Raw genomic sequence first — 17,500 nt, forward strand, 5'->3', positions numbered from 1 at the left:
TATGTCCTTTTAAAGGGATAATTAAAACTGGAACACAAATTTTAGGGAATAGAGATCAGAGTGGTGAATGGATTGAAAATCCTGTATGTGAGAGCCAATTAGAGGAACCAGGGATGCTTATCCCAGAGAAGACAAATCTAGGATGAGTCAACAGCTGTTTTTAAACATCTGAAGAACTGTCATATAAGAAAGGGAATGACCTAGTTCTCTGTGGGCCAACAGATGGAAATGAAGTACAATAATAGAACTGGTTAATTGTGAGGAAGAACTTTCCATTGGTCGGAGCTGTCCTAACATAAATGAATGGATCTGGAGACAGTGAGTTCCCCATCACTGGAGGTTCCCCATCAGATTGCATAGCTGACTTGAAAAGGATGCATAAAAGAGATTAAATCATTGAAGGGTTTGAAGCTTCATTTCAATACTGACATCACATGATTCTCGGAGCTTTACTTAGAAATGTCTTGGCTACTGTGAAGAGTTTAGAATTTATATATATTATTTTTTTAAAACCAAAGTCTGCTCTCTACATGTCTTATGAAATTATAATGTCAAAGCACTAATATTCTCAGTCGTGTTACGTAGAGTGCATAAGTAACAAGGGTGTCAAAAGTTCAAGAAAACTTCTTTCTTATTTTTCCTCTTCTCTTTCTCATTTTCTTCCCTCACACTCTTCTATTTCCTAACTATACTTAACTATTTGTAAATATTTTTTATAATTCTCTTACAACAACTCTATTTAGTCCTCATGCTTGCTGGACATTAAAGCAGCCTTCATTTTATAAAATGGATGTATTTTGGGGAAAGTGTGTAAATCCATTTTATGTAAAGGGAATAATTTTATGTAAAGGGAATAATTGTAAGCTCCAATTTAAAGGAAGTCTGCCATGAACCTCATTACCATAGTGAAAAATGTAGAGAATCTTTTAACCATTATATAATAATGTTCTATTTTATGAATCTGATTTGAGCCTACTGTGTTTTGTTAAAGACAAGCATAAGTTTTATGGGCCAGCTCTTATCACAGAACTGGGTCAAAAAAAGCTAGCCAGGTGTTGCCATCAGAGGCTGAAAGGAAAAGCAAGCTGAGATGAATAGAAATTAAAATATAAGAAATCCTCGAATGGAAAGTTAAAATAAATCTACATTCTATACTATGATGTTAAGCCTGTTGGATTTATTAATTGATTGAAATTGCCCCTCCTTCACTCAGCTGATGTCTCCTGCATCAAGTAACAGCAGTGGGTCTCTCTCACCTTCCTCTTCTTCTGATTGTCTGCTGAGCCGCGGAGGGCCTGGCCGGAGCCACGTGGCAGCTTTACGGAGTCGTTTTGAATTGGAATATGCTCTAAATGCAAGGTCCTATGCTGCCTGGTCCCAAAGGTAAGTGGTAGTTGACAGTTACACAGTCAAGTCAGATTCCAGAATTTCATCAAGATAATCACCTGATTTGCTTAGTATCAACAAGGAACTTACCACCCCTGTGGCAAACTTTGAAAGGGAAGTTTTGAACCTATTTTTCTTCTAATATTTTGACCAAAAAATTAGAAATTTTGTTGTCTGTTAGTCTAGGTTCTCTAAGCTTCGGGTTAACTCTTGCTTAGGCAAGAATTGTCTAACTACAGCAAGAACTGTCTAGCTACAGCAACAATAGGAATTTATTTAAAGTATTCTGGGAGTTTCTTATGGAATTTAAGGAAGAATTTCTTGTGTGGGAATCAAGAAGCAACTCTGAAGGTCTGAGCACCAAAAGTTCAGTGTTCTGAGAATTACCTTATGACCCAGCAATTCCACCTCTAGGTATATTTCCAAAAGAATTGAAAATAGATACTCAACAAATACCTGTACTCAAGTGTTTATAGCAGCACTATTCACAATAGCCAAAAGGTGGGGGAAAAAATATCCATCAACAGATGAATAGATAAAAAATGTGGTATCCATACAATAGAATATTATTCAGCCGTAACAGGAATGACATACTGACGCATGCTACAGCATGGATGAACCCTGAAAACATGCTAAATGAAGGAAGCCAGGGACAAAAATCACATATTGTATGATCCTATTTATATGAATATCCAGAATAGGTGTACTAGTCAGTTTGGGTAGCTATAACAAAATACCATAGATTGGATGATTTAAACAACAGAAATTTCTCACCATGGAGGCTGGAATCTGACATCAGTGTGCCAGCATGTTTGGGTTCTAGTGGGACTTTCAAATTTTCCTGGTTTACAGATGGCCACCTTCTCACTGTACCCTCACATGGCAGAGAGAGCTCTGGAGTCTTTTTATCTTTTGATAAGGGCACAAATTCTGTCAGATCAAGGGCTTCATTCTTCTGACCTCATTTAACCTTAATCACAACCTTAAAGGCCCTATTTCCAATACAGTCACCTACGGGGTTAGGGCCCCAACATATGAATTTGGAGGGAGGGGCGGACACAATTCCATCAATAACAATAGGTAAACCCATAAAAACAAAAAAGTAGATTGGTGGCCCCAGGGTCTGGGTTGGGGAGGAGGAAATTGAGAGTAACTGCTTAATGGATATGGGATTTTATTTTGGGGGGATGAAAATATTTTGGAATTAGATAGAGGTGGTGGTTACAAAACATTGTGAATATACTAAATGCCACTGAATTTTTCACTTTAAAATGATTGATTTTATATGATGTGAACTTTACCTCAAGGAAAAACAAAAGCCACAAAAAAAAGTTTAAGCAAAGGGGCAAGTCAGAAAAAGAGGGAAAAAGAGTTCAGCTTTCTTCCATAGCAAACTGTGCCATTTACACGCCCCAATCCCCAATACACAGTCTCCTGCATCCTACGACATTCCTTGAGCAAGTCGCATAGCTGAGTCCAACATCGATAGGGAGAGAAGATATACTCAGCCTCTAGTGGGAGGTCCTACAGAGTCATATGGCAAAGGACATAAATACAAAAAGCATAACGAAGTAGGAATAAGTACAGTCTGCCATGCGAGAAAATATGATTGGTCCCTTTGGATTATATGGCCACCTCTGGTCTAAACAAATGTGGTTGGAGTGAAGGTGGGGTCATATTTCATGTATGTAAACCTGGTCGCCAATGGCCTGATCTGGATGGAGAACAATAAAGGCAGGCACTGTGAGCTCCATGGATACCCTACAAAGTGCATACTGCAACTCCTGGAAAATCAGAAAAGACTGGCTTAAAATCTCTGTCCTTCCACATGTGCTCCAGAGCATTTGTACATGAGCCATTACACATGTGCACTTATACATACACATGCACATATACACATTCACACATTCTGTCATCAGAGTCAACATTTTTATCCTGAAGTTGAGGAAAGATTATCTGGATTTAGCAAGGATCCTATACCATCTACAAATTGCTACTGTTGCCTTTTTAGCCATAGTTATTATATTCCTGGTCTGACAAAAGAGTTGCAGCTGCAGCTATGAAGAGATGAGAACCTGAATCATGAACTTTAATCTATGGAATGTCATGAAGTTAAGTATCAGCAGGCTTGATTGATAACAAGGCAAACTGAACACAACTCTTTATTGGACTCCAGTCTCTCACATAATTTCATAAGGGGCTCATAGGCCAAGATTAGATTAGGTTCAGTCACAACATCATCTTCAATTCCATCTGCTCTTCTTCTTCTTTACTTGTGGTTTTAAAATTATCTGAAGAGACAGATTTTGGTATTTCCAAAGCATAGTCACCCAAGCTTTGTCCACTTGAGGCAGAGGTTAAGAGGATGAGTTGTGGAGTTGGATGTGAGGTTCAGTCCTTGCTTTACCACTTAAGAGCTCAGTGACCTTGGGCAAGTTACCTACATCTTATATGTAATATACAGATAGTAATACTAGCTCTTAGGATTGTTACTGGGAGAGGCAATATTGTCACAAGAGTGACTGAGTGAAAAATGCCAACAGACCCAAGCAGAGGGTGCAAGTTCCCATAATGTAGGTAAGTCACACAACTTATAATACATAGACAGCTACCCAGATGGGAGGCACAGCAGCACACCCAACTGGATGGGTTGGGGGTGGAGGGAACACAGCTGCTCTGGCCTTCAAGAACCCGGAAGAAGGTACACCACTACTCCGAAAACTGCCCAAACAGGGTGGGAAAAAATCATCAGGTGTTTTGAGACGCTCCCTTTGATATTCTCACATGGTTTTTTATACCTCCCTGGCCCTTCGGGACAGTTATGGAACCCTGATAAGTACTTGTCTGTCTACTTGGTACAAATTTCTCTTAACAGCCTAGCACACCCTGAGTATTTGTTGTAAGGGTGCATTGAAGATCAGTTTGTAGTTGTATCACTCCTCTAGTAAGGTCAATCTTTGGACTGCTTGAAATCAACTCCAGAAATAAGTAAAGCATTTAGCTAAGTTGTAAGATGCACCATGTCTGTTTTATTCATATCTGTAACCCTAGTAGCTAGCAGTGTAATTGGAATGAAGTCAATATGTAACAAATATTTGTTCTGAGGATAAAAAATTGGATAAATTGGCTCAATAATTTGTAATTATTATTATTTTGGAGCATAATCAGTCAATAAGCTTTAATTATTTTCTCTATTCTTTCCTTTTAAATAGCTATCACTATTGCATTTCTACTGCATGCCAGGCACTATTTTAGACACTTTGAATACTCATTTAAGTAAACCTTAGAAGTTAGGTATTCCAATTTTTATAGATAAGGAAACTGAGGCTCAGAAAGGGTAAGTAACTTTATTAAGTTTATTGAAGCAGAATTGGAGTCCTCACGCAGGACTCTCCTATGCTTTCTGAATTTCTCTGGCACAGGAGGGGTCACTTTTCAGAAGTTTGATATATTTTGCCAATACTTGTATTTGCTGGACTTCTTCCAATGTCTTCTGGAAGTTGGTCAGGGAAAGAATTCAATGACTCCTCCCAAGCCTGCCTTTTCAGCATGTGTATAGGAAAGAGCAAATGAGACCAGAGATCAATAGGTTCTTAAAGTCAAAGAATCCAAGGATCCAGCAGGGTCGTGAGTTTAACAACCTGGAATTCAGCCGGCTCTTTGGCTGCACATTAAGTATCACCTGGGGAACTTTTACAAGTACCAGTGTCCAGGACCAATTAAACCAAAATCCATGGGGATGGCATCCAGACTTCAGGAGCTTTTAAAGTTTTCCAGGTGAGCCCAATATACATCCAAGCATGAGAAGCATGCTGAAAGAGAATACTACAATCTAACCTTCCAGTCAATCTGATGCAACTGATGGGATAAACAAAAGAGGACCGTGAGTGCCAAGGTAAAACAGCAGCTGTGACAAAAGGCGACCATTCTGAAGGCTGATTACCTGTGTGGTCTCTCCCAAAAGTCCTTGCAAGGTGCTAGCAACCTCTGATCTAAGAGGCTTTCTAACTAACTCGTTACAATCACACAAGGTGTAATTTTTAGCCCAGCATTATTTTTTCTTAAATAGCAGCAAGATATGGCCTGTAGTCCTCACCCAAAATGTTACCAATTTTGGGTCTCGGAGCCCTCAACAATGTCTTAAAAATAGTGCATTTATTTTTTCAATTTTGGGGTTATGAAAGTTACAGCCTGTAATTTTGTAATTCTTGATTTGGCGGGGGTTTTGGTTTCTATTTCCACATTTTTTAATTATTATTTGTCTTTATAAAATAAATATCAAGGTGGGAAACTGTGTCAGATATCTTCTCCAAAGGTAATACACATTTGTTAATTCCTGCTGCAATCCCAAACTGATGAAATCTGAGTTTGGGGAAGGCACTCCTGAAGTTCTGCCTCTTTTAAAATACTTTGTGTCTTTAGATATATTTGGAAAACTAAGCATGTGGCACTTGCTCCTCCCACAGGGTATGAAATCTCCCATCTTGTACATGGATTACATCATGTAAATTTAGAAATGACAAAGTGATACACAACCTTTCAGATGTGAAAACCAATTAGTGTTTATGTGGGGCTGGGCTCTGAGAATAGAACGCTATGACCTAGTTAGCTGTCCAGGAGAAGAGAGCAGAGATCCAGAGATTGGAACTGTGAAACAGATTGATTTGGAATTAATTTTTCACATTACAAAAGGGTCCATGAAAGGGTTCCTTTAAATAGAAAGCTTGCCTAGTGCACTTAGAATGCAATTCAACTTATAAAAGTTGAATATGTTATCAAATTTTAACTTACACATAGTTTTTCCAGAATGCAGCAACTGTGTAAGATGATAGCACCATGAAACCAATGCTCCTAGGAGGAATGAAAAAAGGAGCGGTGAGGGGCTTGTGTCCACTCGCTTCTGTGGAGCAGGATGGTTTATCCAGTTTCAGCCATAGTGTGGTGTCTCTTCACCACCGAAGGGCAAATACTCCCCTTTTTAGTCTACTACCTCTCCTCCATGCTTCTTTGTACTGAAACTTCCCTCAGGCTCCTTAAATACTCACTTTTCTTCCAATCCCTTCTTCATTCCCAATTTATTTCTCTTGCCAGCTCACCACAATCAGCAGTTTCAACCCATGGCTCTAACTCTCTGTCTCTCTCTTGCTCTCTGTGTCACACATACACACACACACACACGCACACACACACACACACACACACACACACACACACACACACACACACACAGTTAGCCCCCAGTCCATATGTCCAAACTTGGCTGCTCTGCTTTCTTTGTCATGTCTTTAAATTCTCTCCCTCAAGTCCCAGCTTCCCCATGCCATAATCCACTTAACCCTCTACTGCCAGCGTAATCTTCCTTCTGTAGACCTCCAATTATATCACTACCCTACTTTAAAACTACCAATAATTCCACATTGCCTCTAAAATTAAGTGACGTTATGTCATCCAGAATCCAAAATGACCAGTGAAACACATTTCCAGTTTTACCCTGCAGTGAACATCAGATGTTCCAGTGGTTCTAGACATTGATGCCGTCACTTCTCTTCTCAAAAAATTCTCTAGGGTTTTGGGAACTGTAAGACATATTTTTTGGTATTTTGGTATTTTTGGTATTTCCCAGTGACAAGGGAGGTGTCACTGATATTTAGTGCGGAGGGGCAGAGTGTTGAATTTCCTACAATGTTTTGGACAATCCCACAGAATAAAGAATTATCCTGCACAGAATAGCAATAGCATCCCTGATGACACACACTATAGACAAACTAGAAGTGCTACTATTTCCCATACACACCCCATGTTTAATTTACTGTCAACCTATTCCTATATCCTATTTTTTAACCTCAACAGTCCTGCCCAATCTTATCAAAATATTAATCAGCCTTCAGTAATATCTAGTCAGTTTGATCACTATGTCATGAAAGAGCCTTTTCTGGGACTAACTCCTCCTCAGTTATGCCTTACCAAAGGCCACGGTAGTTTGTGCCACTTTATACATTTGTGTTATTTTGTCTTTTATTATGATCATTTATTTTTAATTCCCCATTAGCTCATAAATACTTTAAGGGAAGAAATTTTCTTTTGTGTTTTTTTTTTCTGGTGCCTACAATATCTCATTTATAACTGAACTGTAAGTGGTGAATATTAAATATTTTTATCTATAATAAATTAGAGGAATCATTAGTTGGGCTATGAATACCATGCTTTGTATTTCTGAAATTTGAGTAAAACTGTGGCGCTCAGAATTTTGACCCTTACTTTCCGGTCAAGTTCAAATTTTTTTTGTCCAAAAATAATGAGCAACCAGTTAATTCAAACTTCTTTCCATCCCACCCCCTCACTATTAGGGCATTAAATGTCTGCTTACTTCTTTGTAATAAACAAACGGATAGAATTTGGGTGCTGGAAACGTGTGACAAAAGAAGGCACTGACATATTCATTCCCGGTGTGTTTTAAAAGGGGAGTTTGCTTTGAGTTGAGGTAGTTGAGAAAGGTTTCACTGAAGAGAGAGATGATGGAAATATAGTTCAGGTATAAAGCGAACAGGATGAACAAACATGAAATAACGACCATGAACTTTCTTTTCCTCCTTTTTAAAAAGAATAGTCATCCCTTTCTCAGTGATCTATAAAAGGAGTTCTTTCACATATCAAGGATCTACATTTAGATAGGTCTGTTTTCAGTTTTTCTGTTCTGTTCCATTGGGACATTTGTTTATCCCTGTGTCAGTTGTATACGATTTTAATTACAATAGCATTATTAAACTCTTGATTTCTGGTAGGGCACAGCCCATCTTGACTATTCTTGACTTTTTTTCTTCCATATAAATTTTATAATCAGCTTGCATTTTTTCACAAAAACATAAGATTTTGATTATAGGTATTTTAAACCTATAGATCAATATGGGAAGATATGACATCTTTATGATATTGAGTGTCCCTTTCCATGAACATAGTACTTTTTGTACTTATTTAGATGTTCTTTAACATCTTTTAGTTAGGTTTTATAATCTTCTCTGCAAGGTTCTTATACCTTTTGTCATGTTGATTGTTACATTCATTGTGATTGCTGAAATAATTTGAATTCATTGCTACCATATTATTTTATTCTCTCTGGGTTTTTTTCTCACTCTGTCCTTTGCCTGTTTTCCTTTGGATTATTTGAATAGGCACTCTGGTTTTCTGTTCCTTAGTGGGTACCCTAGAAACTTTAACATATTAAACTTAATAAATTTTATATTAATATACTTGTCCTACTCCCAAATATTGCTCCGCGGCATGTGGGATCTTCCCAGACCAGGGCTTGAACCCATGTCCCCTGCATTGACAGGTGAATTCTTAACCACTGCGCCACCAGGGAAGCCCTCTGTTCTCTATTTTATGGCCCCATAATGGGAGCTATGTAACCAAGTTTGGAAAAGCTATGGGATCTCTCACGAAGCTACATAAAAACAGAGGGATTTTAAAAGCTGCTGGGATGTTTGATGTCAGAAGAGGCTACCCAGGTAAAAGGCCAAAAAGAAGAGCCTTCCTTCACAAGAGCATTAGTTCATGAACACATTTGTCTCCTTAGGTAACTCTCACCTGAGATTCTCTTATCTTACTATTGAACGGAAAAGGAGTTTTCCATTCTGAAAACACCTTTATTTTCCCTCTTTCTTGAGGTATATTTTAGTGGATATGGGATTTAAGGTGTTTAATTATTTTCCCCTGAAACTTTAACGTGCTTTTCCATATCTTTGTTGTTGTTGCTGCTGTTAAAATATTATCTGTGAATCTAATTGTCATTTATTTTATTTTTAATCTGCCCTTTCTAATTGTTGTTAGAATTTCTCTTTGTTTTTTGTATTGTACAGTTTAACTATGTTGTATACAGGTATGGATTTATTTTTATTTATCTTGCTTTGAATTTATTAGATGTCCAGAATCTGAAGATTGATATCTTTCATAAATTCTGGAAAATTCTCAGTCACTACCTCTTCTAATATGTCTTTACCCCATCTTCTCTCTTTATGGACTTCTAATTAGATGTATTTTAGATCTTCTCACTCTATTTTCCACATTTCTCAATCTTTTTTTAAAAATTTTCCACCCTTTACTTTCTCTATGCTGCTTTCTGGTAATTTCTTCAAATCTATCCAGTACACTTGGTAGCTGGATCTAATATGCTGCTCTCTTCATTGCACTTCTAATTCAATTCATTTCTAATATCTATTCCAATTCTAGAAATTGTATAGCTTTTGCAATTTGACTAGACTCTTTTGAAAATCTGTTTCTTCTACACACTTCTAAATTATTTCTTCTTTTCATACACATTTATTTTAGATTCTATTAATATACCTGAATATCTGCTATTTCTCTATATGAAGTTTTTGGATATAATTATGTAGTTCATTGTTCCTGATAATTCTTACTCCTTGTTTTAAAATGTATTTAGAAATTTTTGTTTCTATTGTAGCTCATATTCCTTGGAACTTTATCGCTGGCAATTTTTTGACCTTTATTTGGTGTAAGTTACTTCACAGATGATTTGCTTTTGCTCTTTCTGATTATCTGGGGACACTAACCCACCAAACCACTTAAAAACTTCAACTTGGAGTTTTCCGTAAAACACATGTAGTGATATTTTTGTTTTAAAACTTGCATGTGAATGGGCTTGTGGATCGGACCTCTCAGGGCAAATATTTCATTTTTTCATTTTTCTCAGTTTATCTGGAGCCAAGGATGACATAGAGCAATTATCCTCTGTATCTTCCTATGTAGAATGGATGTTATTATTCCTGGCTCACCCAATCTTGGTGTTGTCCTTCAAAGATTTTAGCTTTATACAGGTGTTTATTAACTGACCTCCCACCTGGCGTGGGCCCATGCTATTTCTCCCATGTAGTCCAATAAAATTCAAGCTTTAGGCCCACAAGAATCAGTAGAATAGCTTCTTCATGGCACTTACATCTGCCTGGAAGTATACTTTTAGCCAACCACTTACTTTTTTATTGGTATCTACACTAAATTGTAAACATCATGAGAGCATGAATATCTCTCCTTTTTGATTCTGTGTCTCCAGTACTTAGAATAGGGTCTAATAGTTGCTAAATACCTATTTGTGGAATGAATGAATGATCATGATAGGCCTCACAACATGATTCCATTTAATCCTCACAATGATCTTATGAAGTAGGCCTCCTGGTTTCCATTTTTCAGTTTGTTTTACAACTGAGACTCCAACGATTTAAGTAATTTTAATGAAACTGTATAGTGGAAAAATGGTAATTAATAGTTGAATCTGGGCCTATCTGGTGGTGTTTCCATTACACCATGCTGCCTCTGGAGACTATGCTTGGCCAACATGTTTGAACTGTCTTTAAGAAGCAGAAACTTCTAACCTCTGGTTTGGGCTTTGAGGATAATCAGCAGGGAGCTATCCAGAGTACTGAACTACCTGCCTCGAAAACTCTTCCAGCTTCAATGGAACGTAGCTCATTCTCAGTCTATGGCCAGTACAGCCTTTGATTGAAGGAAAAATTTCCCTTCTCACTCTGATACTAGCCACTTTACCTCAGCTTATGCCTGCTCATAACAGATCTTTATAATCAGCTGCCTGCACTGATACACACCTAACCTGGACAAAACAAATTCCATATCTGCTGCCTCATTCACGAGCAGACCGTGGCCTAACCCTGTCCTCTCTCTCTTCTTTAATCATGTCTCTGGAAACCAGCCTTATTCCCTGGCCACATTTCTAGAAGCAGCAAAAACTAATCAGAACATATAAAAACATAAACTCCTTCCTCCTAAATATTTGGGGACCAGTTTTGAACATTAGTATGATTTCTTTATTGAATTAAGTACATTGTAAAACCAGACATTTTTTTCTCATTAAATGTACTCTCTACTATAGTAGTCAATTGAATTCACTGTATTAAAAACAAAAAAAGAATCTTTTAGCTGATATTTTTGTTCAACAAAATAAAACCTATCCAGTGATGAAGGTTTCATGAGTTTTTCAGTCCTGGAAATGAAGACAAACACTGCCCTTTAACTCATAAACACAATGAAGGCCCAGAATCTTTTAGCTGATTCTACATAGAAATAATTTTAAGATCTATAAATTTAAGAAAATAATAAAAAGCATCTTTGGCTTTCTGAACTCTTTTTTACTTGTTAAACATTGTTGATTTAAAATATCACATCTAGTGTTTACAAAAGAGCCCAGTGTGTATCAGAGCATCACATTAATACCTAATCCTCAATTCAGCAATGTATTTTGAGCTTATAAGTGGTCTAACTCACTTAAGTTCTATGGACCTTGTTCACATTGTTTGTATAGTGAGGAGAGTAAGACATTGCTTGCCTAATCAAGGGAGTCTAAGCAAGTGGCATGATGCCTGTCATTTGCCTTTTATCTCTTTCTTTATAAGCTCAAATCTGTCCCTAAATTTTTTCTAATTAAAAAAAGCAGAAAATTTCTTAATGTCATGGGGTATGGGGTTGAGAGAGATAATACATAGCTACATATGTTGTGTGAGGGTGTGAAAGTACTTCTTATACCTCTTCATTATGTGCTTGAATGTCATCTAATAAGGAGGGAAAATTAAAGAAAGTAGAGGAAGTTAAAACTATTTCCATAAAGGTTAAAAAATAAGCATATCCATCTATTTATATTTATACAAAACCTCTTCACCACAGCCCTAGGTACCATACTCAGAAAGTACTGTAGTGAAATAAGACAACAATTCCCAGAGGCACACAGACACACAAAAAGTGAAAGGAAGACAGAAGACTGTAAATCGATTGCTGGTGCTCTCTGCATCTCATGTTGCTGATATCCTACAAGTCATCAAAATTGGAACTAGTCTGTTCTGAAATGCAATAGGGCTCAATGTAAGAACTTCCTTCCAGCTAATGTGGACCTACAGCAGTTGTGTCAGTAGCTCTTTTCTAGTTGCCTTGCTCTCTAGCGCCACCTAGCAATCAGTTGACAAAACACGGGTGAGGCCTTCGGCCCTCTGACTGCTGTACTGAGGAGAGAGCCTTAGAGATTTCACTGAACAGAGGCATTCAGCCTTAAAGTTAGGAGCAGGTGAAAAATGTCGATTCTTTCCTTCAGTTCCTTGACTTTAAAACCACCCTTAGTTTGAAACAGCCTTTCTCCATGAAAAATGTAAAAGAAAGAACATCAAACAAAATATTCTGTTCAAAAGAGAAAGTGATGAAAAATAGGAAATTAATAAAAGTGAAGATATGAGAAGAGCCCTACATGTGTAAAATTGACACCTTTTTTATAAGCTTCAAGGACCTGATTTATTGTCAAGCAAAAAAGATTTGCATGAAAAGAGTGAGCAAGTGACATATGTAGGTTACTACATAGGCACTTGAGAGAGGGAAAGATGCAGCTCTTACCGTGGCTGATGCTGTAATCTCGGGTTCTTTTCTATCCTTCAGCAGTGCTTGTTAGCAACCTAAAATGGGCCCCCTCAAAACCCAAAGGGTGAGCCAGAGTGCATTTCCCTCTTCAAGCATTTTGTAATACTAATTAACTAATTCCCAGCCACAGGAAGGGAACCTGCAAAGATTCGCCCAAGGCAAACTGCTAAATAAATGGTGACAGATTTCTCAGTTTTCAATTAGGTGAAATGACATATTGGGACAAGGAATAGCCTGACTTTCTAATGATAAGAGTTTTATGAGTTTTTCATTCCTGGAAACGAAGAGAAACTCTTGTCCTTTCTCCATTCATAACCAAAACAAGGGCCCAGACCCACTCTTGCCTTCATCAAAGCACACAGATCCTGCTTTTGGCGGTGATGGTTGTGTACGACTGATAGTAAAAGACCTGGTCCAAAAAATCTGCTTTTGAGACTGCTGCTGCTCTACTGAAATGTCTGACAGGACACAGCACGGGGACCAAAGAGAACAACTGGCCTAATTAAATCTGTACAGGCAGCCCTGTGCACTGTTCAGCAGCTCTGACTCCAGCTCGGGCCCCGCCCTGCTCCCTCCTGACTCCAGTGTTTGTGCTTCGAATCTCTTGCTAGCATGGCAACTGTTGCCATGTTTGCAGTAATAAGAAGTGGGTAATGCTGGTGTCTCTGTAATGCTTCAGATATAAGAGCAGAGATTTCTAAATAGATTTCTGAAGAAGCTCTTACAGTGGCACTGCACAGTTTAACAGGTTTAATTCCTCATAGATTTTTTTTCTTCTTTTCACCTTTACCATCTTCCAGGTAGACTGAATCTAACCCTCATACAATGCAAAAACTGCAACATCCTTCTTTTGCTTGCCAGTATTTGAAACAGGAAATTTCTCATTAGAGAAGACATTTCACAAATCATTGTTTCTTATTATCTCCTTGAAAACCATGAGATTGAGTTTTTCTTAGTATTTAGGTAAGCAGTTAAGACAGCCTGAAAAAATCATGAACCCAGGGAAAAAAGGTATTAACCAAAGTGGAATGAAAAACATCTATCATTAATATTTTTGATATTGTCTGAGCATTTTCTATTAATGAGCAGGTGTTTTAAAGGCCTCAATTGCAAAAAAAAAAATACCAAGAATGCACTAATGGAATATGTTTATTACCTTTTTAATCCTTTTCCAAAGAGACAGCAAAAAAAAAAAATTAAATCCTCTATATTTGGCATTAATCAGGGACCTATTTGCCAACCAGCGTTAATGGTCCCCCCTGCATGTCACTGGATGCCAATACAGCCTAGGACCTAGGAGACAGATGTCAGAGATGAAGCCATGTGCACTGATGACAATGTTAACCTGGTCAAAAAAGCAAGAGAAGACACATTGCGTGTTTTGATCACTTACTGTGTTCCAGACACTATTACACATTTTTTTGTATGCCAGTCAGATCATTGACTTATCACAACTCTTCTACATGTTAGGAGTTATTTATCAGTATTCTACAAATGAGAAAACTGGAGCACAGAAAGGATAAATGACCTTCCCAAGGCTTTGCAACTAGTAAACAGCAGGGCCAAGATTGAGCGTAGATCTGCCTGACTCCAAAGCTTATAATCTTTTCACTACTTGCCGAGCTGCTGCAGTGTGAGACAGAGGGCTGCCCTCATACTAATCAACCCTGTGGCGTGGGCAAGTCCCTTCCCACCCTGGGTTTCAGGGATTATTCTGAGGCATGTGAACTGGACCTTGCTACTCAAGGTGTGGCCCACAGACCACCAGCTTCAGCATCACCTAGGCGCTTGTTAGAAATTAAGACTCCTAGGGGCCACACAGGCCTACTGAACCATAATCTGTGTTTTCAAGATTTTAACACGTGACTTGTGAATGTACATTAAAATTTAAGAAGCACAGGACTTGCCAATCTCTGTGGACACTTCTAGCTCTAGTATATTTAGAATGTTGTCCCCATTGTCTCTATATTTCTAGATCCTACCCCTTCTTCAAGGTTGCATCACCTCTCCCTACAAGCATTCCTAATTCCATCCTTACACTTGATGGAAAGAGTTTTCTCTCTTCTAAGAAAAGTTTCATTTACCTTACCTCACTTTCTACTTAGAATCATGTCTATGTTGTGTAAGTTCCTTGAGGGGGATACCCAACCATGTGAAATAATTTTATACTTGCAATACCAACTGGCATAGTCCATTACACTAAAGAAAATATGTTGAAAGAAATGTTGAATGAATCATTATCTGAATTTTGTTACAGATATCATATAGTGCTCCAGTTGCAAGATCCCCGTATTATCCATTATCCATTATCCATATGTCAAGGCAATCACGTTCCAACTTGCAAACAGCACACACAAGAGCAGTTTTCAAACTTCCTCACCCCACCTCCACCTTCTTAGCACACAGATACATGGAAGAGTCAATGAAGGCCAAGCTCAGCTCCAAAATCTCTTCTTCTTGGAAGTCTCCCTGGATGCCTTCAATTGGCTAGATACACATCATGTTTGTTGCCATCTTATCCCATGCATATCCCATCAGAGTCAGAAACTATATTATAATAATTATAATTATTTCAGTTGCCCCCCTACACACAGACACACATAGTAAGTGGTAGGTACATGTATCTTAAATGAATGAATGAATGGCTCAGTCAATGCAAACCTTTTGACTGACTCTAAAGTCTACTTTTTGTTCCACGTTAGGGTGCATTGAAACTAAGAACATGGAGAAGCACAGTTCTGTGGTGAGATTTAAGCACTTGTTTTAGCCACACTGGCAATCCCTAACAATACAGCACTTTAATTTAGTGTCACATGAGCTAGTCATCCAGGCACCTGAGCCCTGATGCATAGGAACTTGAGTGCCTTTTAGACACCCCAAGGTTGAAAATCGAAGCTCTGTTTGTTTTCTTTCCTGTCTCAGTAAGTCAATCATCCATTTTACATAGTGCCTGCATCATACCAGGAGTTTTCTAGGAATTGGAGAAGTCAAAAAGGGTACATAGTACAATTTTTCCTCCCTTTAAGTAGTCTAGTATGGAATATAGACCCCAAATGTATTTATAATACAATGTGATTATACAGTATAAGAGTCTTGGGTCATGTAAACACAGAGGGAGGTATTTATGAGAGTGAGGAGAGACATACCATTGGCCTTGAGGTATGTCCAGCAGGTTGCCCATTTGTCCTTCTCTGGAAATGACAGTGAATTAGAGAGTAAGAAGAACACTAGCTATAGATTGCCAGGCAATGAATCTATACTGAAGAGGAGAGACACTGAAAACATAGGATAAAATAAGGAAAGCTGGTGGGGCACAGACTCATTAGTGACACATGGTATAAATTTAAACAGAATTTATGGGAAATTTGTTACCAGATGACAGAGAAGGAAGACCCTTAGCTCACCTCCCCCCATGAGCACACCAAAATTACAAGTACTTACAGAGTAACTTTCTATGAGAATAACCTGAAGACTAGCAGAGAAGGTTTTCCACAACTAAAAATATAAAGAAGGAAGCATAATGAGAGAGGTAGGAGGGGTGGAGACATGGTATAGTGAAGACTCATACCCCTAGGTAACTGACTGACAAACAGGAGGATAATCACGATTGCAGAGGTTCTCCTCAAGGAGCAAGGGGTCCAAGCTCCATACCAGGTTCTCCAGCCCAGGAGTCCTACACTGGGAGATGAACCCCAGAATGTCTTATTTTGAAGGCCAGTGGGGCTTGCATATGGGAGAGCCAGAGGGCTATAGAAAACACACTCTACTCTTAAAGGGCATGTGCAAAATCTCACATACTCCAAGTCCCAGTGCAGAGGCAGTAATTTAAAAGGAACCTGGGTCAGACCCACTTGCTGATCTTGGAGAACCTCCCAGAGGGGCAGGAAGCAACTGGGACTCCCCCATGGGGACATAGATGCAGGCAGCTGCTGTTTTTCAAAGCTTATTCTACCACAAGGACAGTGGTGCTGTCAAGTAGAGTCTTCCCACTAGCCTATTAGCTCTGGGTTTACCAGCAGGTCAGCACTAGGCCTGGGACCCTCCAGGCCACACAGTCAGCTACACTGGGACTCTGCCCTGCCCACCAGTGGGCTGGCAGCCAAGAGGGCTGAGTGCTAGCCCCACCTACCACTGCACCCAGAGTAGTCAGCCACATCACAACAAAAGAGCCCATGCAGCCCACATAGAGGGCACCCTTAGAACATTAGAGGGGAATATGCTGCTCAGCCTCATAGGATGTCTCACACATAAGACCACTTCTCCAAGATTAGGAAATTTAACTGAGCTACCTAATGCATAGAGATAAACACAGAGGATTAGGCAAAATGAGGAGATGAGGAATATGTTCCAAACAAGGGAACAAGACAAAACCTCAGAAAAAGAAAAAAATAAAGTGGAGATAAGCAATCTACCTGGTAAGGAATAGAAGGTAATAATCAAGAATTCAAGGTAATTATGCTCAATGAACTTGGGAGAAGAATGAATGAACATGGTGAGGAGTTTAATATAAAGTTAGAAAATATAAGGAAGAACCAAACAGAGCTGAAGAATACAATAACTGAAGACAAAAATCCACTAGAAGAGATCAAAAGTAGATCAGATGATAGAGAGGAATGGATCAGTGAACTGGAAGAAAGAGTAGTGAAAATCATCCCAACTCCACAGAAATGAAAAAAGAATTTTTTAAAAT

At 38.5% G+C, this 17,500-nt stretch overlaps 1 protein-coding gene across 1 annotated transcript in view; it reads left to right on the top strand.

Moving 5' to 3' along the window:
• The window catches only part of TNNI3K (TNNI3 interacting kinase), a 282,005-nt gene that overhangs the window by 225,618 nt on the left and 38,887 nt on the right, over positions 1-17,500 (top strand). Inside the window, exon 23 of the mRNA XM_065895777.1 lies at positions 1,214-1,383. Within this exon, the coding sequence (XP_065751849.1) occupies positions 1,214-1,383 (170 nt within the window). The remainder of the gene's footprint in view (positions 1-1,213; positions 1,384-17,500) is intronic.

The sequence above is a fragment of the Phocoena phocoena genome, chromosome 1, assembly GCF_963924675.1.
Source record: "Phocoena phocoena chromosome 1, mPhoPho1.1, whole genome shotgun sequence".
In the NCBI taxonomy this organism is placed as follows: domain Eukaryota; kingdom Metazoa; phylum Chordata; class Mammalia; order Artiodactyla; family Phocoenidae; genus Phocoena; species Phocoena phocoena.